Source organism: Schistocerca nitens, chromosome 7 (assembly GCF_023898315.1).
Source record: "Schistocerca nitens isolate TAMUIC-IGC-003100 chromosome 7, iqSchNite1.1, whole genome shotgun sequence".
Taxonomy (NCBI): Eukaryota; Metazoa; Arthropoda; class Insecta; order Orthoptera; family Acrididae; genus Schistocerca; species Schistocerca nitens.
Window position 1 is genome coordinate 317,621,901 of NC_064620.1, and position 21,406 is coordinate 317,643,306.

Consider the following 21,406-nt stretch of genomic DNA (forward strand, 5'->3'; position numbering starts at 1 on the left):
AACTTTCAACTCATGTTCTTCAACTCATGTGGAAAGAGGACCTCTCTGTATTCCTTTAATGTGTGGATAACTGCAAAGGGCAGCAGCACTATTGTTGTTGTTTTTATAAAACAGCTTTATGAGCAAAGCCCCGCTCACCTTGTTCAGACCAATATCGATTGCGTGCAACTGTAATGCACACTGATGCTTTTAGCCCTATATCACCACACAAGTGGCAGCACCTAACAGCAGGTCATGACACTAATACTACTAACAAGGCAAATTCTGCAGTCCACATTCTGAACATCATCTTAGAAAGTTGGGTAACAATTACATAAATAGTTTTCCATCTACAATGGCTTAAGTACCAAAATGTTAACTGTAACCACCCTGCATGTTAGCATAAAAACAGTGACTTTGAAAAAAGTTTTTGCTCTCCTTATTACATAACTTAAGTGTTACTTTTACCTAATACTAAGCATTTATATCATTTTACACATATCACCATCATCTGCCTGTACACTGGTAGTGTTAACAACTGTTTAATATGAACATTAGTGTTACTAAAATTTTCAAATCAGAGCCAAAATACGATGTTAAATTATAGAAAGAGTGGCTAGTAAGGTATCTTTTACTTTTTGTTCTGAGCAGTTGGGAAGTTTCCAGGTTTCCAACTTCCTTCCTGGTGTATTTCATTCTTATTTTTATTAACCACAAATACCATTAGGTAGTAAGTGTAGTGTCACACGAGTGTAAGAATCAGATAGTTGCTGATGAAGCTTCACCAAGTTCTTCAGTTCTCAACTTTATTTTTTCTGCACACTTTTGCTCAATAAGTTTTTGACTCACATGCTTTATATACCTTGCACTGCTATTGTTGCCACCTGTCATTTGTGAGTGATTTTGCACATTGACATTGAACATAGGCAGTGGTCACAGTAATGTGACAGGACCGTGTAACAAACACTGCTACTTGCCATGTAGCTAACAAAACTTTTCAATCTCTGAATCTATATATTCAGATAATTTGCAGAAATAGGGGCTAATCTGAACTTGCAGAGATTCCAAATTTCTTGTTTTATACTAGATGGGTGTTTGAATATCTTCCCACCAAAAAACATAGCTCCATTATGAACCCTATGCAATTAGGTGAAGACCACATGAAAATTATGTTTTTGTTCCTGTATTGTGGCTCTGTGAATCACAGTTCAGGTGTAACTGATCTTTATTATCACCAACAAAAATGATTAAGAAGTAAATGTACTGACACATGAGTGCAAGAATTCCCATATCAGTGTCCTCCCAGGTGTTCAGTGTAGTAGTTGTTTCCATTTTATGCACAAAATTTCAACATCTAACTCAGTCCTCTCCCTCAGGTGCTGGAAGTTTTGCTATTATATATACTTGCTGCGTGGGCTTCAACCAGATTGCGAACTAGTGTTGATCTCGTACTGCTGTTTATAGCCAAGTTAAATTCCCCGCACCTGCTACACACTTTGATGCTCTTTTGTGCTTCAGAGCCCTCACTAATATTCCATGAAGTGCACATTCTCCTATTGTTTCCCAGCACTAGTAGGTGCATTGTCCAATAAGATCTTAATAAATTCAGTGCCAGAATCCAAGCCTTATTTAAACTGTAACTTCCATCCCACTTTATTAGGTTTTCCCACATTTTCATTTCTATAAATTTCTTAATTACGATGTCCCAGGAAACCAGTGTTTGCACCAAGAGCCTGGTCTTATCATATTTCATTTTATGACTGTATTCAAGGCAGTGCTCAAAGGGAATTTGTTTATTTGCTTTAGTCAGGTGTGTTGTTGATGTTCCTTACAACTCCCTTTGACACGTCTAATGGTGTTGCATTTATTTATGGAGGCCTAGATCATCTTTAGTGTTACAAAGAAGACTTTTTATCTTTGTTGACAGAAGAAAAATATGCTTGTAGGGCTGCCCACCCTCTTTAGATAAAAATAATTGTGGATAAAATAACTTTGGGTACTGGGCCATATCTTTACTAAAACTACTAAACTGCCATCATTTTGGCTGACTTGCTGCAGCCATCTTGAGGGCAGTTCACTGCTGGACACCAGTCCTGTCTTCCTTTATATATTGTTATTTTCAGTTATCTGGTGGATAGCAATGTCAAATATCTGAGATGTCATGGGACAGTTTGAAGAGGCTGTTATGGAGAGGTGGCTGTACGACATGCTATTTCTTGTGCTATTCTGGTGGCTGTTTGGAAGGCAGCTTTAGTAGGTGATGGTAGGTGGTTGCATATTGGCTGTCTGTTGCCTGTGCCACTCTGATAAGTGATTGGTAGGGAAACTCTTGTTAGTTGTTGAAAGGCAATGGTAGATCAGCAGCTTGAGCTTGTATCTAGGGGGTGGTGTTTTCCTGCAGCAAGGCATTAAAACTGCATGATAGTTCTCTTCCACTATAGTGTTAAACCCTGGTCAAATGGTGTTGCTAGCTAGTGAACACAAGCAGTTTACCGGACTGGAATCACTGGCAGAAAGGTCATTGGCAACTTGTAACTATCTCCTCCATGTTCATGTCGTTAGAGCATTTAATTATTTCAGTAGACTTCCTTATTTTCTTTGCAGTGTTCAGGGCCGCTGAGCAAACATACGAGGTAGGTTTTCAAAAATGGATAGGATGGCCACATTTCTGGTGGTGTTCTGCTACAGCTGATTTGTTGTGCTACCCCTGCCATGTGTGTTGTTTTGGTTGTGGTCTTCAGTCCTGAGACTGGTTTGATGCAGCTCTCCATGCTACTCTATCCTGTGAAAGCCTCTTCATCTCCCAGTACCTACTGCAGCCTACATCCTTCTGAATCTGCTTAGTGTATTCATCTCTTGGTCTCCCTCTATGATTTTTACCCTCCACGCTGCCCACCAGTACTAAATTGGTGATCCCTTGATGTCTCAGAACATGTTCTACCAACCGATCCCTTCTTCTAGTCAAGTTGTGTCACAAGCCCCTCTTCTCCCCAATTCTATTCAATACCTCCTCATTAGTTATGTGATCTACCCATCTAATCTTCAGCATTCTTCTGTAGCACCACATTTCAAAAGCTTCTATTCTCTTCTTGTCTAAACTATTTATCATCCATGTTTCACTTCCATACCTGCCTACACTCCATACAAATACTTTCAGAAACGACTTCCTGGCACTTAAATCAATACTCGATGTTAACAAATTCCTCTTCTTCAGAAACGCTTTCCTTGCCATTGCCAGTCTACATTTTATATCCTCTCTACTTCAACCATCATCAGTTATTTTGCTCCCCAAATAGCAAAGCTCCTTTACTACTATAAGTGTCTCATTTCCTAATCTAATTCCCTCAGCATCACCCGACTTAATTCGACTACATTCCATTATCCTCTTTTTGCTTTTGTTGATGTTCATCTTATACCATGTGTGATGTCTTTAGAAAAAGGAAGAAGTAGTACCATGGAAGCACCATAGAAATTTATATTAACAGCCACGGGTCAGTATCTGCCAGTGTAGTGATGTGTGTCACAATAACAGACATGCCCGTGGATTGCGCAGCAAGGATAGCTGAAAGCTGTAAATGGACTAGGTGCTGGGTTTTAGTGATTGGCACTGGAGGCATATAAATAAGTTTGGATTTTAAGGCAGGGGTCACTTGTCATGGCCAGAAGCCAGCAGTACCATGACAATGTCAAGGTGATGCCGGACGGTGAGACAACTGGGCTCTGCCAGCTCCAGCCACAGGTTTGAGACCAGGCTGTGCCTGCCATCTGCAGTAAGTACTTCATGGGACTTAGTGTCGCTACCCTGCTGCCTGTGCCTGCCGCCAGTGATGCTGATGCTGAGTTCCTAGAGGGTCGCAGTGCCACAGCACCAGCCACAAGCCAATTTTTGTCCAAGTTCAGCAGGTTGTAACTTGCATACAGAAGACTCACACACCACTAGTGTGAACGCATGGGGAGCTGTGGAAAGTTGTAAATGGTGTCAAAGTATGACTTTCTAGGAATTTAAGCAAGGCACAGAATAATTATGTTTTTGAAGTTAAAGATAGTAATGTAGAAGTAGCAGCTCTGATATCCAGTGAAATTAGTTAGTCAGGGGTAGCTGTAGTGTCAGACAGAATGAGTGTGGGCTGTACTAAAGTAACTGAATGTGAGGATAGCAACATGGGTGATTTAAGTTCAGTATGCAATAGTACCTGGCCCACTGGGTGTTAATAGGTCTTGTGTTGAGACCAGAGAGCCTGGGATGGATGCACAGCGAAGTGTACATGTACATGTTTATGCAGAGAGGTGAACTGCAGATGATTTTGTTTCTTTAGATACTACAGAGAATGCACACAGGACATTATTGATACTTGTGGCTGAAACAGTACAGGCACACATGGTTCATCAGAATCAGGATGACAAAGGAAAATGGAGAGGAGACAACTTTGTAACATCTGTGATCAAGTAGACAAGGCTGAATCTGTTGAATAGTGGACACCAGTGAATGTAGTGCAAGCACTAATACTCAGTCACAGCCTTGCAGGGCAAGCATCTGACGTGTGCAGCAAGTTGTTTACCACACAGCCATTGTCTGATGCACACAAAAGTATAAAGTGGGTGAAAAGTGCAAAGCAAGCCTGAAAGTAAACATTCTGACTGAAAAACCTGCCAAAGTTTACCATCAGTAACAGACAGCTGTTTCCATTGTAGAGCCGTCATGGGCTGCATCCAAACCAATTAAACTGTGCACAAATGCATTAAGGAGTAGTTAACATGATACAGTGTGACCAGGTACCAGAAAGTTGTTATGGGTGAGCAGGAGTACCGGCAAATCTCCGATTTGGAGGAGAATTCAGCTTTTACTGAGTGCTACAGTGGGAGAAATAAGTGGGACTACCTGTTGAAGTCTTGTGAATAGTACGACTTTATGTGGTTTTCTTGTAATGATAGTTCTGGGAGTATGTTTTGGGAAGCATTAGGAGAACTGTTGACATGGGGACAACGTTCCAAAAATTGTTACAAAACAATGAGTTAAGAAACCACTGAACTGACAGATGGTACGCCAAGTGTAAGAATTTAATGAAGCCAGACCATGTTTTGTTGATGTTTCTCTGTCTAACTCTCATGTATTTGAAACAACCAACTGTGTGGAAGGCCAGACCCAGAGCTAATCTGAGTACCTGTGGACTGGTTACCCTGCGTGAGAGATGAAATAGAGATTAAGGGAGGTAGGACGTCAAACGGGCCGACTTGGAGCAGGAGAGGCACCACAGAACATTTTAATTTCCACTGTCTATACTTTTACAAGTAAATTCATAAAACTTTGTCAGCATGACCAGGAAGGATTCAGGATTCACACTCGTAGCAGTGGAACTTCAAAAACATAACAAAATAATTTTTTTTACATGTGAAATTTCATCATTTTTTTCAATTACTACTGGCTGCATTTGTTGCTATAGGTACACTTTCCTTCATAAGTAAGAGAGACTCTTCGGTGAATTTTGCACAGCATACAAACCATACTTACAGGTGTCTGAAACTCTAGAATCTATTTAATTTATGAAAGAATGAATGAGCTGTTATGTTTTAAACTTTATGTTTAGAAAAAAAATCAAATTTTGTAGTTAATTATCTCAATTTTTACCAGTTTTTAATATATTTGTAAAATTCTAGAGTTTCATACACCTGTAAGTATGGTTTGTATGCTGTGCAAAATTCATCAAAGAATCTCTCTTACTTGTGAAGAAAAATGTACCTATAGCAACAAATGCAGTCAACAGTATGTGAAAAAAAAAGATGAAATTTCATATCTAAAAAAAAATTATTTTGTTATGTTTTTGCACTTCCACTGCTGTGAGTGTGAATTCTGAATCCTTCCTGGTCATGCTGACAAAGTTCTATGAATTTATTTGTAAAAGTATAGACAGTAGAAAATAAAATGTCCTGTGGTGCCTCTCCTGCTCCAAGTCAGCCCATTTGACATCCTACCCCCCTTAATGGAGTCAGGGATTAATACAGTTATTTGCCTGCTAGTTAAGAATAGCCAATTTAGTATTGGATACTTGTTTTACAGATTAAGGGTAGAAGTAATTGCAATAGATTAAGGGGCTCAGGTACTACCTGAGAGGCCATGTCTTTTCTATACAGAAGGGCAGTGTAGTGTCACTATCCAGTCTTTAGACAAAAAATTATTGGTCTTTAACAAAGGTAAGAAGAAGTTGCATGGAAGTGCTATAGAATGTTGCATTAACAGCTGCAGGTCTATAGTCACCAATATGGTGACATGTTGGTCACAATAAAAGACACAGCAGCAGATTGCACAGCAAGGATAGCCAAGTTCAGTGGTAAACACATCTCACAGCAGTAACATTGTACCAAATAGGGAAGTGTCACCCCAGCAGGGCAAGTCTCTTGCTGTGGTGCCAGGTTTTAGTGAAATGAATGTGCCCTGGAGGCATATGAAGAAGTCTGGATTTTAAGGCAGGGATCACTTATCATTGCCAGAAGTCAGCAGTACCACCTCAATGCCAGGGCAACGCCAGACAGTGGGATGACTGGGCTCCACCATATGAAGCCATGGATTCAGGACCAGATTGCAACAGCTGTCTACACCAAGTCCTTTACGGACTTGATGTCATTGCCCAGCCTGCCTGCCATCTGCCCCTGCTGCCACTGACATTGAGTTCCTAGTCAGACATGGTGATGCAGCACCAGCTGCCAGCTGACTCCTGTCCAGACCAAGGGCAGCGAGTTGTACCTTGCACATATCGGACTCCACATGCCACCACTGCAGCTGTGTGCAAAGCTGAGGGGCCATCTCCTGAGTGGAATGCCATCACAGCAGAACACAAAACACAGCTGACATCTATGTCCATGGCCTACAGAGGCTGCTGACCTCAGCAGTGCAAGATGCCATCTCAGCAGCACCAGGCAGAAGCTGCAAATTATTCACCAGCTCCACCAGGGTCAATGTGTAGAGACAAGCATGGCACACTACATCATGTATCAAAATCAATAGAAGCTCTTTGTACTTGTTAACAGTGTTTGCCCTGGGTCCAACAGCCTGTCACCACCACTCAGTACTACCCGATTGATTCACAACGGGTAACATGTTTCTAAAGGAGTCTACCTGTTTGAAGTCTATGGGTCACAGTTCTAGCCACTGAATTTTTTTGTGAAGGATGGTGATGGGTTGAGGTGTGGAGATACAGGTAAGTGTTCATGTGTTTTCTATGTACACAGTGACCAGAGATATGTCTTGCCTTCTCGTAACTAACAAGTTGATGAAAGGTAGTTGCTGGCCTTTCAAGTTCCACTGTGCATTTTATGTTATGATGAATGAACTATCAATTTTCCATGGGCTATTTAAGTTTTTTGTTCCATATGGTCACACCACAAATGTGTTGTCCACATATCAATAAAATCACTAGTTTGAACTTAGCAGCTTCTAGTGCCTTTGCTTGAAAGTATTCCATGTATAAGTTCATCATGAATGGTGGTAAGGGACGGACTAGTCACCACCACTTCATCATTTTGTTCATAAAATTTTCCATAAATTGAGCAGGTGTTGTAGTACCAATCAAGAATGCCTGAGAAAGAGGTTGAGACTAACACAGAAGAAGAAAAGTCAAGAACTGCTTACCTACAATTGCATCCCCAATATCTGGAACAACTGGTAGGTCCCATCTAGTGTATTCCACTTCTGTCAGGAAATATAAAAATTCGTTTCTGAAGTGTTAAAGACAATCTGTGTCTCAAAAAAGAGGGTGAGAACCACACTACTCCCTGTGGCAGACTATTAGAAAAATTGAGGAAAGGTGTAAGGATATCAGTGGCACACTGACTAAAACCACCAAGAAAATTCATGGTCATTGAGCATTGCTTCGGGTATATAATGAAATGAAATATGTTGAGACCAGTATCATGTTGCAGATACCATGGGACAACATAATTAAGGAGTTTACTAAAATAAAAGTATCAAAATCCCAATAAATTAGGACAAGATTTCAGTTCAAACAAAAATTGAGGTGTGGCACTCAATTTATTCATATCTTGCTGGGCATCACATGCACCAGAGCAGGAAAATGCTGATAGTAAGAGCACTTCATGGAAATCAGTGAGGATTAAAGGGCACAGTGGACATCATAGGTTGAACTCAGCTATAAGTAATGCCAAGAGACCAAAAACAGTTCACAGTCTGGTTGGAGTCCAGGCAGCAAGTACACATAACAACAAAATTCACAGCACCTGAAGAAGATATCTCAATCAGTCATCAAAATATTGTGCATGATACAGAAACAACTACTTAGTTTGACACCCACAAGTATACTATTATTCAATCACACCAAGGAAACCTGAAATATCACAATTCCAGTATCCTAGAATAGGCTCCTGCAAGAGGTACAGTTACTTAATTTAGACAATATGCTTACTGCTCACTTCTGTTGAATAAAAATTTTATTTACTTTATGTTCACTGCACCTAGAAGACAATTCTGGAAGACAACAGGGAGTGAAAATATGCAAAATAAGGTGACATCCTTGTCTTTAGGTCAACACAAGGAGAGACACATCTAAAGGCATAAATAACACACTGAACTGGGTTTCAGGATTAGTGTATCTATGTATTTTTTCCCATTCTAACTTTTATTCCAGTTGGATCACAAGGAACTTTACACAGTATGTTTCATTTAGTATGACCTTTAGAATCCACTTTTGGTGCTAACAGATCATTGTTGGTTTAGAAGTGTATAATATACATCTTTGAGAAATTAAGAATTAATCTGTTACCTGTGAAACATTTGCAGGCATGCTCAGCTATCATTTAAGTTGTGTCTGCTACATTATGGTTGAGAGCCTTCATTAATATGCTTGTGTTGTCAACAAACATTACAGTGTAGTGATTCAAGAATTTCTGCATAAATTCTAGAACCACTCGGCCTTCTACCATCCCAAACACACAATATTTTAGATATGAGTGCGAGAAAATGGAATCCTATCTACTGTGCATCACATGTTTGTGTGTGCAGGTTGGAAATAAGTCGCAAGGAGAATGTATATGTCGTGGTCGAACTGCACCAACAAGTACTTGTCGGTCAATCCATGGAAGTTTAGTGAAAATGGACAGAAGAACCATGGAGTGTTTATGCTACTCTGTTCTAATTGTGTTTTGACCATTGTTAGAGTAATGTGAATAGTTGAAAAAGAACTATTAAAAACTTTTGGCTTAGCCTTGGTGAAGGGAAGAAGTTTATTCTGTTTCATGTTGAGAATGGACATGGTTTTTAAGCCAACTTTCTCTCATATGTAACTTATCTCATTTGTAATTCTTGGAGACACAAGAGGCTTACAAAACAGTATTTATTTATGTGATGTGTGGAATTTGTAAAATGTCAGAAGTTAAAATATATGTCGTTAATTGAAGCAAATGAAACTTGGTATATCTATTTATTTGTATAAGTAGAAAGAGTTTTAATAAATTCCTGTACCTAGCAGCATTCTTCAGAGAAGTGAAAGAGAATTTGCAGCAGCAGGCCACCCAGCAGGAAAGTCTGGTAAAACGCCTCAAGTAAGTCGTCTCGTAAAAGACTTGGAAGTTTGCATACATACTTCAACACTTCAAGTCATCCAAACCATTAGAACAGTTGCATGAATGCATGGTGTCTGTTCTTTCAAACATGTCCAAAAGAAGAGACACCACATGAAATCTGAAGCTGTGATACATATTATGTATGTTGAAGATGGAGGGGGAGAGATAGGAAAGGAAATGAAAGGAAAGGGCTATTGATATCAACAGTGGTGAGTGAAAATGTGTGCCAGACCAGGATTCAAATCCAGGATCTCCTGCTTACTAGGCAGTCATATTAATGCTGTACCACCCTGACAAATTACTTATCACAACTGCACAGACTATCTCACCCAACATGCATTCCCATCTAGTGCCACCTATCTACATTTCCTGTCCATGCCTCTGTTGGCACTAATTTGAGATTCTTCCAGGAGGTCAAACATCATCATGCATCCACAATGAAGGTGGTGGATTCATTCACCTTGATGAGCATTGAATCCACCACCTTCATTGCAGATGCACAATAATGTCCGACCTGCAGGAATCTCAAAGTAATGAGCATGGAAGACTGCAGATTGGTGTCATCAGATGGAAATGTGGATCAGCCGAGGGGCATGCTGAGATAGTCTGTGCAATCAACGCTGAGTCTGTATGGCACAATGGTTAATGCAACTGCCTAAGAAGCAGGAGATCCCAGGGTTGAAACCCAGTCCAGCAGATATTTTCACTCGTTATCACTGATTCTGAATAATTCCTGATGCAGTTGACATCAATAGTCCCTTCCCTTTCCTTTCCTTTCCTTTCCTTTCCTTTCCAGTCTCCCCCTCAACTTTAAACTTAAACAAAACATTACAGCTTTCAAACTGCCTCTTAAAGTCATTGAAAGATAATTTATGTAGCTTAGAGCCCAGTACCAATCCTTACAGCACTTCATATGTAATGTTTCCCCATTCTGAGGCTATTTTCAATATTATGACACATTCTGCTCTCTCTTAAGAAAAAAAGACTCTTTGCAAGCAAGGAGGATGAGTGGTAGCCACCCAGCTGGAAACCCAAGTGCTTTTTATAAGCAATTTACACCATATTGCACACCATGTACAATGGGCAGAAGCTGTCTGCTTGAAATGCTGGAGATCAAAAGAACATCCTGAACAGCTACTGAATGTGGGAAAAAACTGTCTTTACCAACTACTCACCTAATCTTTGGCATAACTTAAATAGTTCTAGATATAAATGTTTCATCTTCAAGGTATACTATTGGTTTATAAATAGAAACTAGTTTATGTTAGCTTTTAAGACTGTTCAGATTGACGTAAACAAATAATTGTGAAAGTGTTGTATGTTACTGTGCTGTATGTGTCAGACAATGAAAATATCAACAAAAATGTAAGTAAACACATTTCAAAAATGACTAATCATTCTTATTATTTAATGTACACACTGTAACATATTTATCTTCCTGAACAGGCATGTTTTTCAAAACAGAACCTCACAGCAAAGGAAACTAACCTCACATCATGTTAATTACACTGTAAAAATAACTGTAAGTGCATCTGATGATGGCAGCATGCTGCCAAAAGGCATCATGCTAATAAAATATTAGTAACAAGTGACTGTTGCAATATGTATTATTTCATAAAACTCACACAGATTTCATTTACTCTGTACGTCTTGCTACTCCCAGACCTGATTGACTGACCAATCAGTTTTTATTAAGTTGTTCCCCACTATAAATGGATTACCCCAAGTATTTATTTACTTTAGTATTCTATGATTGCAATTATATTATTTTGTATATTTAGTATCACCATGTCAGTACTCTGATGACTGTAAATTCTTTGCCGTACAGGATTGTACAATACTATTATGCACAGCAACATCTTTGACAGTAATGCTGGATGTGGGTGAATTACATGAAACTTGCATGACAAAAATACATAATTAGAGAAACAATACATAAGGGCAATTGCTGCTTCATCTTCTGTGTGGAAGCTATTAGACTCAGCACTTATAATACAGGGTGTTCATAAATTCGTTATATGAAAGTAACCTTTAATTGCGAAAAGGCTAAACAAGTTACAGAAATGGTTGATACAGCACTGTATTCACTATATCTTCAAGTTTTATTTCCACCAAACACTGTTAGTTTCTGACATTCCCATTAGTTATTCCAAAAGTCATAATGGAGCCATAACAGTTGAGAGTGTGCACAGTATTGTTTATGGTTTCATGAATCCAAATCCATTACTACAGTTCAGAGATGATTCCAGACTAAATATTGCAAGCCACCACCTCAATTCAAACTGTTACAGATTGGTACAATCATTTCACTGAAACTGGATGTGTATCACATAGAATTCTGGGTCAAGGTCAGCCAGCAATCTGTGACACAGCAATTGAACAAGTTCGGCAATCTTACGTTTGTAGTCTGGGTAACTCAAAGAGCTGTGCCAGCTTAGAATTGAATATGGCTTGCATTGCAGTGTGAATGGTATTATGGAAATGCCTGCATTCAACTCCTACTACCTGAAACTGTTGCAGGCTTTAAGACAAACTGAGAAAGAAAAATGAGCTGAGTTTTCTGTAGAAATGTTTAACAAAATACAGACTGAAGATGATTTTCTTAATAAAACTGTGTTCATTGGTGGGGACACCTTTCATACCTACAGGAAAAGGAGTCAGCATGTTCAGATGTGGGGTGAGTACAAACCATGTCACATAATTGAACACGTTCAGGACTCAACTAAGGTAAACATTTCTTGTGCTGTAAGCTGTAACAAGGCTTACAGTCCTGTCTTTTCTGCCAAGTCAGCTCAAACTGGCATATCATACCTAGACATGCTTGAACATTACTTGATGGCTCAGTTACAACATAATATGGGCACAGAATTTATTTTACAGCAAGACAGCATACCATCACATTATCTTTGTGAAGACATCCCATACCTCCACAGGAATTTACTGCCTTGGATTGAATGTGGTGAAACAATATCCTGGCCACTGTGATTACCTAATTTAACCCCAATAGACTTCAGTGGGCTTACATTAAAGACAATGCCTGTTCCTCTGTTTCCTGGATAAATCACTGAGCTGTGACAATGGATAACACAAGCAGTTGCCACCGTACATCAAGACGTTAAGGAAATTGATTACAGATGGGACATTTGTAGTGTTATAAAAGGTAGCCACACTCAACATCTGTAAATAAAACTTGGAGATATATTGCATTCAATGCTATATCAAACATTTCTGCAAGTTATTCACTTTTTTACAATCAAAGGTTACTTTTGTACAACAAACTTATAAACACCCTGTACATGAATTATGCTTGATTAGTATCTGAAGATGGCTCTGCCAAAACATAGTATTAATAATGACCATTCATACAAACCAGTCAGGAAACATTTGTTGAATTGGAACACATTCACAGACTAATATTTGGAATTAATTTCCTTTATTAACAAAAATGACATATTTCAATGTCCTCTATTCATTGCCACACTATTAACCATTTTTACTTTACTCACGGATGTGACTAGCAGACTGATACTGGTAGGCATGAAGTGGTTGCTGTTGCATGTGCTGTGTTTGCCTTTCATCTCCCTGCAGGACTTGCTGCTTATGAACTTGGGAGGGCAGCTGCTGCTGTGAAGGTCCATAGCGAACTGGTGGTGCTTCAGGATGCATTTCCACTTGTTGGTATACTGGGGAAATGAGCGTTGGCGGTGGTGGTGGAGGTGGTGGTGGTATTGTTGTGGCTACAGTAAAGTAAAATAGGTTTTCCAAATTACATGAGAACAGCCAGATCAACTGCAGGGTATTTCCTGCCTGGATCAGTAATAAATTTACTCTGTGATCTAAATGGAAAGTACATTTTAATTTCCTGAATAATCATACTTTTACCAGAAACTGTAATGGCATATATAAACATGCATAACTTTAAGTATAATGAAACAACTAATAGGTGCAGTCTAAAAGGGAGGGCTCTCTACCAGCAGTATTCAAACTTTCTTACAAGTCACCAATTTGCTGTGATTCTTGGCATCTGATTTTTCTTTCAATAACATATCTAATGTCAAATATGAATGCAATGATGCAAATTTTCAAGAGATAAAATATCAAAACAAGGTATGTAATATGACCAGGGTCAACAAGTCAGAAACAACCAAGGAAAACAATAGTGCTGTTTAATGAGACATGACAAAACATTTTGGACTTTGTTTAAAAATTTTGAGTGGGTTGAAATATGTAATGATTATTAATACGTTTTGATCCTATTCTGAAAATAATTAACCTAGAACTCTTTAAGAAATCTACGATTTAAAGTAGTGCCAGTTTATCAACATGAAAAAAAGTCATTAAATGTAAGGATCTAAGATATAGTTACTAGTGAAATACAAATGTGTTCTAAATGCATGAAAGTGAATGAGTTGGTAAGAAATCACATATCACTTAAGGTTTTGAACTCACTCTGATACTGTATTAGCACATACATTCAGATGCTGCATAGAATGTAGGTGCTCTTTAGTTCCAGTTTGTGTAATTTTTTATAAGCACTAATATTTTAACTTGTATAAGTTTAATTTTAATTTCTATATACAGCTTGTATTTAATATACATAATATACAGTTTGCGTATGTTTGTATAATATGTGAAAGTACAATATTTGCAACGTTCAGATAACACAGAAATAGTAAAATCAATCATAAATATTATCCCCTAATTTAATATGTTGTCAATGCAAATAGCAAACTCTGTATAGCTACACATTCAACAGAATCTTGCTACTCTTCAAGAAGAGTGATGCCTTAAACTATTGAGCAAGATGCTAGCTGGTGCATTTCACCCTCCAATTGCAGTAAAAGCCTCAAATAGCACAGTCAAATATACCATACATTCAGATATAATGCAATATAAAAATTTTATTACAGTCTGCATTTACCCCTCTATCTTCAAACCTTGAAAACAATAACCAAAAAGATTAAGGGTAACTAAACTGCACTTTCAGTTTGTCTTAGTATCATTATATCAGGATTGGCCCTGCACAAAAACCTGAGTATCTCTCTCTCTCTCTCTCTGTGTGTGTGTGTGTGTGTGTGTGTGTGTGTGTGTGTGTGTGTGTTTTACAGTGTGTTGCAGAAATGAAAAAGATATTCAGTGAGTGATAAACTAAAAATAATTGATTGTGTGAAACATGGTGATACAAAGGCAATACTCAAGAAAGGAAATAGCAGTAATCTACTGCATTACAGAACTATATCACTAATGTTGATTTACAGTAGGATTCTGGAACACACATGAAGTCCGTTCAAAAAATTCTGGAACTTTCATAATTTCTTGCCACTGGTGTGTTGGAACAAATTGTGCTTGACACCCCTGCACATGGCTGTGTTTTATGTGTAGCAGCCGTATGTTCCATTGTTGCATGTCAGTTATTGTTCAGTGCCATATGGAGAAGAATGTAAAGTCACACATTTTGCTAATTTCAAGATGCAGAGAAGCAACACATCTGCATTACATTTTGTGTGAAACTCCAGAAAAGCTTTACAGAGGCACACTAACTAATGCAGAAAGGCTGCAGTGATGAGTGTTTAAGCCATACTCAGTGTTACAAATGCTTCACATGGTTTAAAAATGGCCAGATGGATGTTAAAGATAACCCTCTTTCGGGATGCCCTTTGATGTTTACCGACGACACTCACGTCAGGAATGTTAACAAAACTGTGCATGCCAATCAAAGACTTGACTGAGAGGTTGCAGAACGATTTAAAATTTCAGCTGGATCATGTCATGAAATCCTGACACAACATCTTCGAATGCATCGTGTTGCTGCAAATTTGTCCCATGGCTCATGAGTCAAGATCAGAAAGACCTTCACCTTGCAAGCTGAAAGAGCTTTTGGATTGTGCAGATGAGAACAAGAAGTTCCTTAAGATAATCATAACTGGCGATGAGACGTGTGTCTACAGTTATGATATTGAGACCGTGGTTCAGTCTTCAGAATGGATAGGGAAAGGTTCTCCACGACAATAATAAAAAAGCTCGTCAGGTCAGGTCAAATGTCAAAGCCATGCAAATAGTTTTCTTTGACTCTGAAGGATTAGGTCATCATAAATTCATGTCACAGGGACAAACTGTTAATTGATGGTGTTATCGGGATGTGTTGCGACATCTGTGAGAAAATGTGAGAGGGAAAAAGCCTGAAATGTGGTGAGACAATTCATTACTCTTGCATCACTACAACCCACCTGCACAGTCATCTCTGTTGATGTGTGTCTATTGCACAAAAAACAAAAGCACTGTGCTACCTCATCCTCTGTACTCTCCAGACCTCACCCATTGGGTTTTTCTTTTTTTTTTTTTTTTTTTTCAAAACTCGAAAATCCCGTTGAAGGGATAAAGATTTGCAATGACAGACAAGATAAAAGAAAATTTACAAATGGCGCACAGTGCGATCCAGCAATAGGTGCATAAAGGCAGCCTCCAGAAGTGGAAATGGCACTGGGAGTGGTGTATCATTGTGGAGATGAGTATTTCGAAGGAGACCATGCACAATAAGTAAAATGAAAGCATACAAGAATTTGTGGACAAAGTTATGGAATTTTTTGAATAGACCTCGCATTGTATTTGAACTTTATGAATTACATTGAAGAAAAAGATTTATTAACAGATAGTTAACACAGATTTAAAAAAAAAAAAAAAACATCTTTCTTGTATAACACCACTAGCTCTTTATACTGACAAAGTAATGAGCGCTATCGATGGAAGATGTCAAATTGCTTTCATATCTTTTGATTTCCAGAAGACTTTTCACACTGTTCCCCATAAGGGACTTCTAATTAACATTTGTGCCTGTAGAGTACTGTGTTAGTTGTGTGACTAGATATGCAATTTCCTGTCATAAAGGTCACATTTTGTAGTCATCAAGTACAACAAAAGTGATGTCTGGCACCCTTAAAAGATGTAATAGATGCACAAGTACTAAAGAACCTGCCTACTTTACACTCATCTGTCCTCTTCTAGGGTATTGCTGCACCATGTGGGATCTGCATCACATTGATTGATGGAGGAAATCAAAAAATTCAAAGAAGGGCAGCTGATTTTGTATTATCCTTAAATACAGGAGAGAGTGCCATGGATATGATATCCAGATTTAGGTGGAAATCATTAAAACAAAGACTTTTTCATGGCATGAAGATTTTCTCATGAAATTTATATCACCAACTTTCTTCTACAAATCTGAAAATATTTTGTTGGCGTCTACTGGCACAGAGAGAAATGTTCACTGTAATAGAAATCACAGCATGTGCAGAAAGGTTTGTGTGTCGTTTTTCCCATGGGCTTTTCAAGAATAGAATGGTAGAGAAATAGTGTGAAAGTGGTTCGATGAACTCTCTGCCCAGGTACTCAATTGTGAATTGCAGGTAGTCATGTAGATGTGGGGAAGTAAAGAAAAGGAGTGAAACCACGAAATGACAGTGAACTTGATGAATGTGTTTATAGATGGCTTTTAATAAAACAAAGTAAAGGTGTGCCACTTCCAGGCTAATTATTGAAGCATGAGCTGCAAAATTCCACTTTTATTTATATAGCAAAAAAGACATGATTGCTCTTATTTGATGGTTTTAAGGGTGGATATTTCACTAATGAATAAGTCAAATGAAGGATAAGGAAGGTCTAGCAATGGTGAATCTGCTTCATAATTTCTTGAAGTTCTACATTGTGAATGGGTACATAAAACTTGTAATGATCAGGTGTCTGCTGACCATTGTAGCTTTTGTGTAACAATGCTATGAGCCTATTATGTGCCCCTCACATTGCTGGCACTGCATCAATGGTAACTGAGATAAACATGCCTCAGTTCAGGCCAACGGCTTCAATTGCCTCTTCAGCAGTTTGCAGCAAGTCGATTGCTCTCTTTGTGTCTTTCATTGCCACCAAATCTAACATTTCTTCTTTCATGTGCAAATTTATGTTGACTCCACAACATATATTCAAGTTGCGTTGTGTCCAAAATGTCGATCAAATCATCCACAGCAATCGAGAATGCAACAAACTTGCTATGATTGTCAGTTATTTGTATTTGTATTTATTTATTCATGCTGTAAATCATGATTAAGTGCAGAGTTTTTATAAGTGATATAGGATAAGTCAGGTTTGATGTTGTACATACAACTTTATACATACTGTGATTTAGAAAACAACAATTGGTACATGTTGAATACTAATAACATAGTATGGTTAAGAATAATTATGTGATCATTTACAATGTATTTTCTTGGTGCTCCAAAAACTCAGAAAAAGAATAGAAGCAGTGGTCAAGCAAGTACTCCTTTAGTTTCACTTTAAACTTAGATAAATTTAGTATCTGTTTCAGGTAGAATGGAATGTGATTATATAATTCCAGTATGACACAGACCACCACTACAAATATTTGTACTTTCTGTATTGACATCCAGGCAATGTTTCCACCTAGTATCATGAGCATGGAAATCACAATTATGCTTGAAGATACTGTCTTCTTTTAAAATGCTTATTTTTATGAAGATTAGTACTTTACAGATATATAAACAAGGAAGGGGCAGTATACTGAGACTTATAAATATTGGTCTACATGAATCTCTGTATTTATAATGTGTTATTATGCTAACAATCTTTTTTGTAGCCCACATATTTTTCTGCTACATATAGAGTTCCCCCAAAATATAGCTCCATACATCAGTAGTGAATGGGTACTACTGTGGTACATTGTGACCACTAATGCATGTCCTGGATTCTACAGGAGGATTCTTACAGCATATGTAGGTGTATTTAACTTTTTCTTTACATTATTCATGTGTTTCTCCCATTTCAGATTATCCTGGATAGGTGCACCTAAAAATTTTGTCATATTCACAGATGAGACAGTTTTTCCATCAATGTTAAAAATCAGTCTTGCCAGATGGTGTTCCTGTGAAAGTGTCGAAATTGATTGACACAGTTTTTTCAGAACCGATTATTAGCTTATTTGTCCTAAACCATTGTGTTAATCATGTACTACATCTGCAGTTGTTTTATGTAGACTGTCTTCATCACATGACTTAATTAGGATATTTGTGTCATCTGCAAAAAGTACTGTTATCCCTTTAGTTAATTATTGTTATTGATCATTAACATAAATAATGAAACAAATGGGCCTAAGGACTGACCCTTGAGGGATTCCGTATCTGATTTTTTTGTGCATTACTATGAAAATTAGAAATTGACTGCATTTTTGTATCTTGTATTTTATTTAAGTGTTCTGTTGACAAATCATAAAGGTAGGAGGGGATCTGTCTGTTTGGTATGCCTCGTAGTCCGTAATTATGTAGCTTCTGCAACACAATGTAATGATCAGTTACATTAAAAGCTTTACTATGGTCAAGGAATATGCCAGAAACATGTTGCCTATTATTTACTGCTGTTAGAGTTCATCTAGTAATGTAAAACTAGCTGACTGAGTTGATCTGCCAGTTCTGAATCCATGTTGTGTATCACTTATTATCATATCTTTATTTAGGAAAGCTGTTAGTCTTCTAACGAAGGTTTTTCACCCAAGAGAACTTGAACAAGCTAAATGCCCTCCTTAGTAAAGAAAAGTGGACAGAGATGTACACAGTCAAAGATGTCAACACGAAATTCAACATATTTCTTGACAAAATGATCCACCACTTTGAAGAGGCCTTTCCGCAAAAACCAGTAAGAATAAATAATAATAGAAACAAGAGTTGGATTACACCAGCTATAAAAATCTCTTGCAAACATAAAAGAATACTCCACATGTTATGTAAACAAAGTAGTGACTCCCCCCAACTAACAGAATACTATAAAAACTACACATGTATCCTAAGAAGAGTGATAAGACAAGCAAAAAGGATGCAGAATGATAAGTACATTGGCAAATCGAGCAATAAAGTAATAGCAATGTGGAATATCATAAAAAGGGAAAGAGGGGAAATGAAAGCTTCACATACGAACATAGAAATCAAACTCCACAATGAATATATACCTAATCCCGAAGTAGTGGTGAACTCATTCAACAATTTCTTTACAAGCATAGCTGAAAAACTGGTCCAAAATAATCCTAACACAAATTACCAACCAGCAAACAAAAAATATCACACATGTGCAGAGTCAATTTTCATTACCAAAGTCACTGAAAATGATGTTGCAAAAGCCCTCAGAGAGTTAAAAAATTCATATTCAGCTGGAATTGATGGTATCCCAGCAGTTGTAATCAAAAATTGTGAACACACAATTGCTGAACCATTAACTCACCTCTGTGACTGTTCTTTCCAGGCAGGTATCTTCCCTGAAGCTCTGAAACTTTCTAAAGTAATTCCTGTCTTCAAAAAAGGTGATAATAAAGATATGAATAACTACAGGCCTATCTCAATCTCATCCTGCTTTTCTAAAGTTTTTGAAAAAATAATGTCCAAAAAAATGATGGACTTCATTGAAAAAAAAGGTTTACTAAGTTTAGCTCAACATGGGTTCAGAAGCAACAGATCTACAGAAACTACAGTATATGATTGCATAAATACGCTTTTAGAACTGTTAGATAGAAAACAACCCACAACAGGCATATTTCTGGATCTGTCAAAGGCTTTTGACACTGTTGACCACAAAATATTACTGGAAAAATTAGAACACTACGGTATCAGAGGAATTGCAAACAACTGGATTGCTACATTCCTAACCAATCGGACGCAGAGAGTCAGCATGAAATATACTAATAGACAAAGCAACTCAATAACCGAAATACTATCAAGTAATAAAACTGTAAAGCAAGGTGTTCCACAGGGCTCAGTATTGGGACCCCTACTTTTCCTCCTGTATATTAATGACTTGAGCCTGAATGTTGATGCACACAAAACAATAATTTTTGCTGATGACACAACTGTACTCCTCAAAGGGGAGAATACAGAGGCGGTGCAAAAAGCTGTGAACGTGGCTACTGATCAACTCAGCAATTGGGCAAAAATCAACAGATTAACCATCAACACCAAAAAGACAGCTTCCATGAATTTCCACACAACACAAAATGCAAATTACTCTCAGCCATCTGTCACTATAAATAACCAGTCAATAGATACCAACACTGTTTTCAAATTCCTAGGTCTGTGGGTTCAAGATAACTTGAAATGGAATACACATACAGGAAAGGTAAATGCCAGGATCTGTACTGGCTGTTATGCATTGAGTGTGCTGAAAACATGTACTAGCCTGAAAACATTAACCAGTGCATACTACGCTTATATACAAGCCCACCTAAAATATGGTGTAATATTCTGGGGAAATGCTCCAACTGCTCTGAGCACATTCAGAATCCAGAAGAGAGCATTAAGGATTATTAATGGGAGCAAACCCAGAGACTCCTGCAAACCCATCTTCAGAAAGTTAGAAATCCTAACACTGCCTTGCCTCCACATTCTTGAGACTCTAAAATTCTTCAGAAAACATATAGTGCCAACTGACCCCAGAGTCATAAAAAATAATCAAATACATGAACACAACACCAGGAAAAACGCAAACCTGCATGTTATACGAACAAATACTCAACTGTGTCAAAAGGGAGTTTTCCACATGGGCCTCCAACTGTTCGACAATCTTCCCACTAATATTAAGTCCATTGAAGATAACATAGAATTTAGCAAAGCCGTGAAGTCATATTTGTTGTGTCACTGTTTTTACTCTGTAAATGAATACTTAGACAAGTAATCTTGCTGTTTGTGCTAAATTGAAAACATTGAGCAATATAATACATTAGAATACTATAGGCTTACATTAATACATGTTAACAATGTTAAATGACATTTTCCGACATCTGCAACACACTGTGTACCAACAGATCACATGG

The 21,406-nt window shown here is 37.9% G+C and overlaps 1 protein-coding gene across 2 annotated transcripts in view; it reads right to left on the reverse strand.

Moving 5' to 3' along the window:
* The window catches only part of LOC126194676 (uncharacterized), a 660,760-nt gene that overhangs the window by 103,942 nt on the left and 535,412 nt on the right, over positions 1-21,406 (reverse strand). For both annotated transcript variants that reach the window (XM_049932877.1, XM_049932876.1), the window contains exon 5: positions 13,056-13,286. In XM_049932877.1, the coding sequence (XP_049788834.1) occupies positions 13,056-13,286 (231 nt within the window). The remainder of the gene's footprint in view (positions 1-13,055; positions 13,287-21,406) is intronic.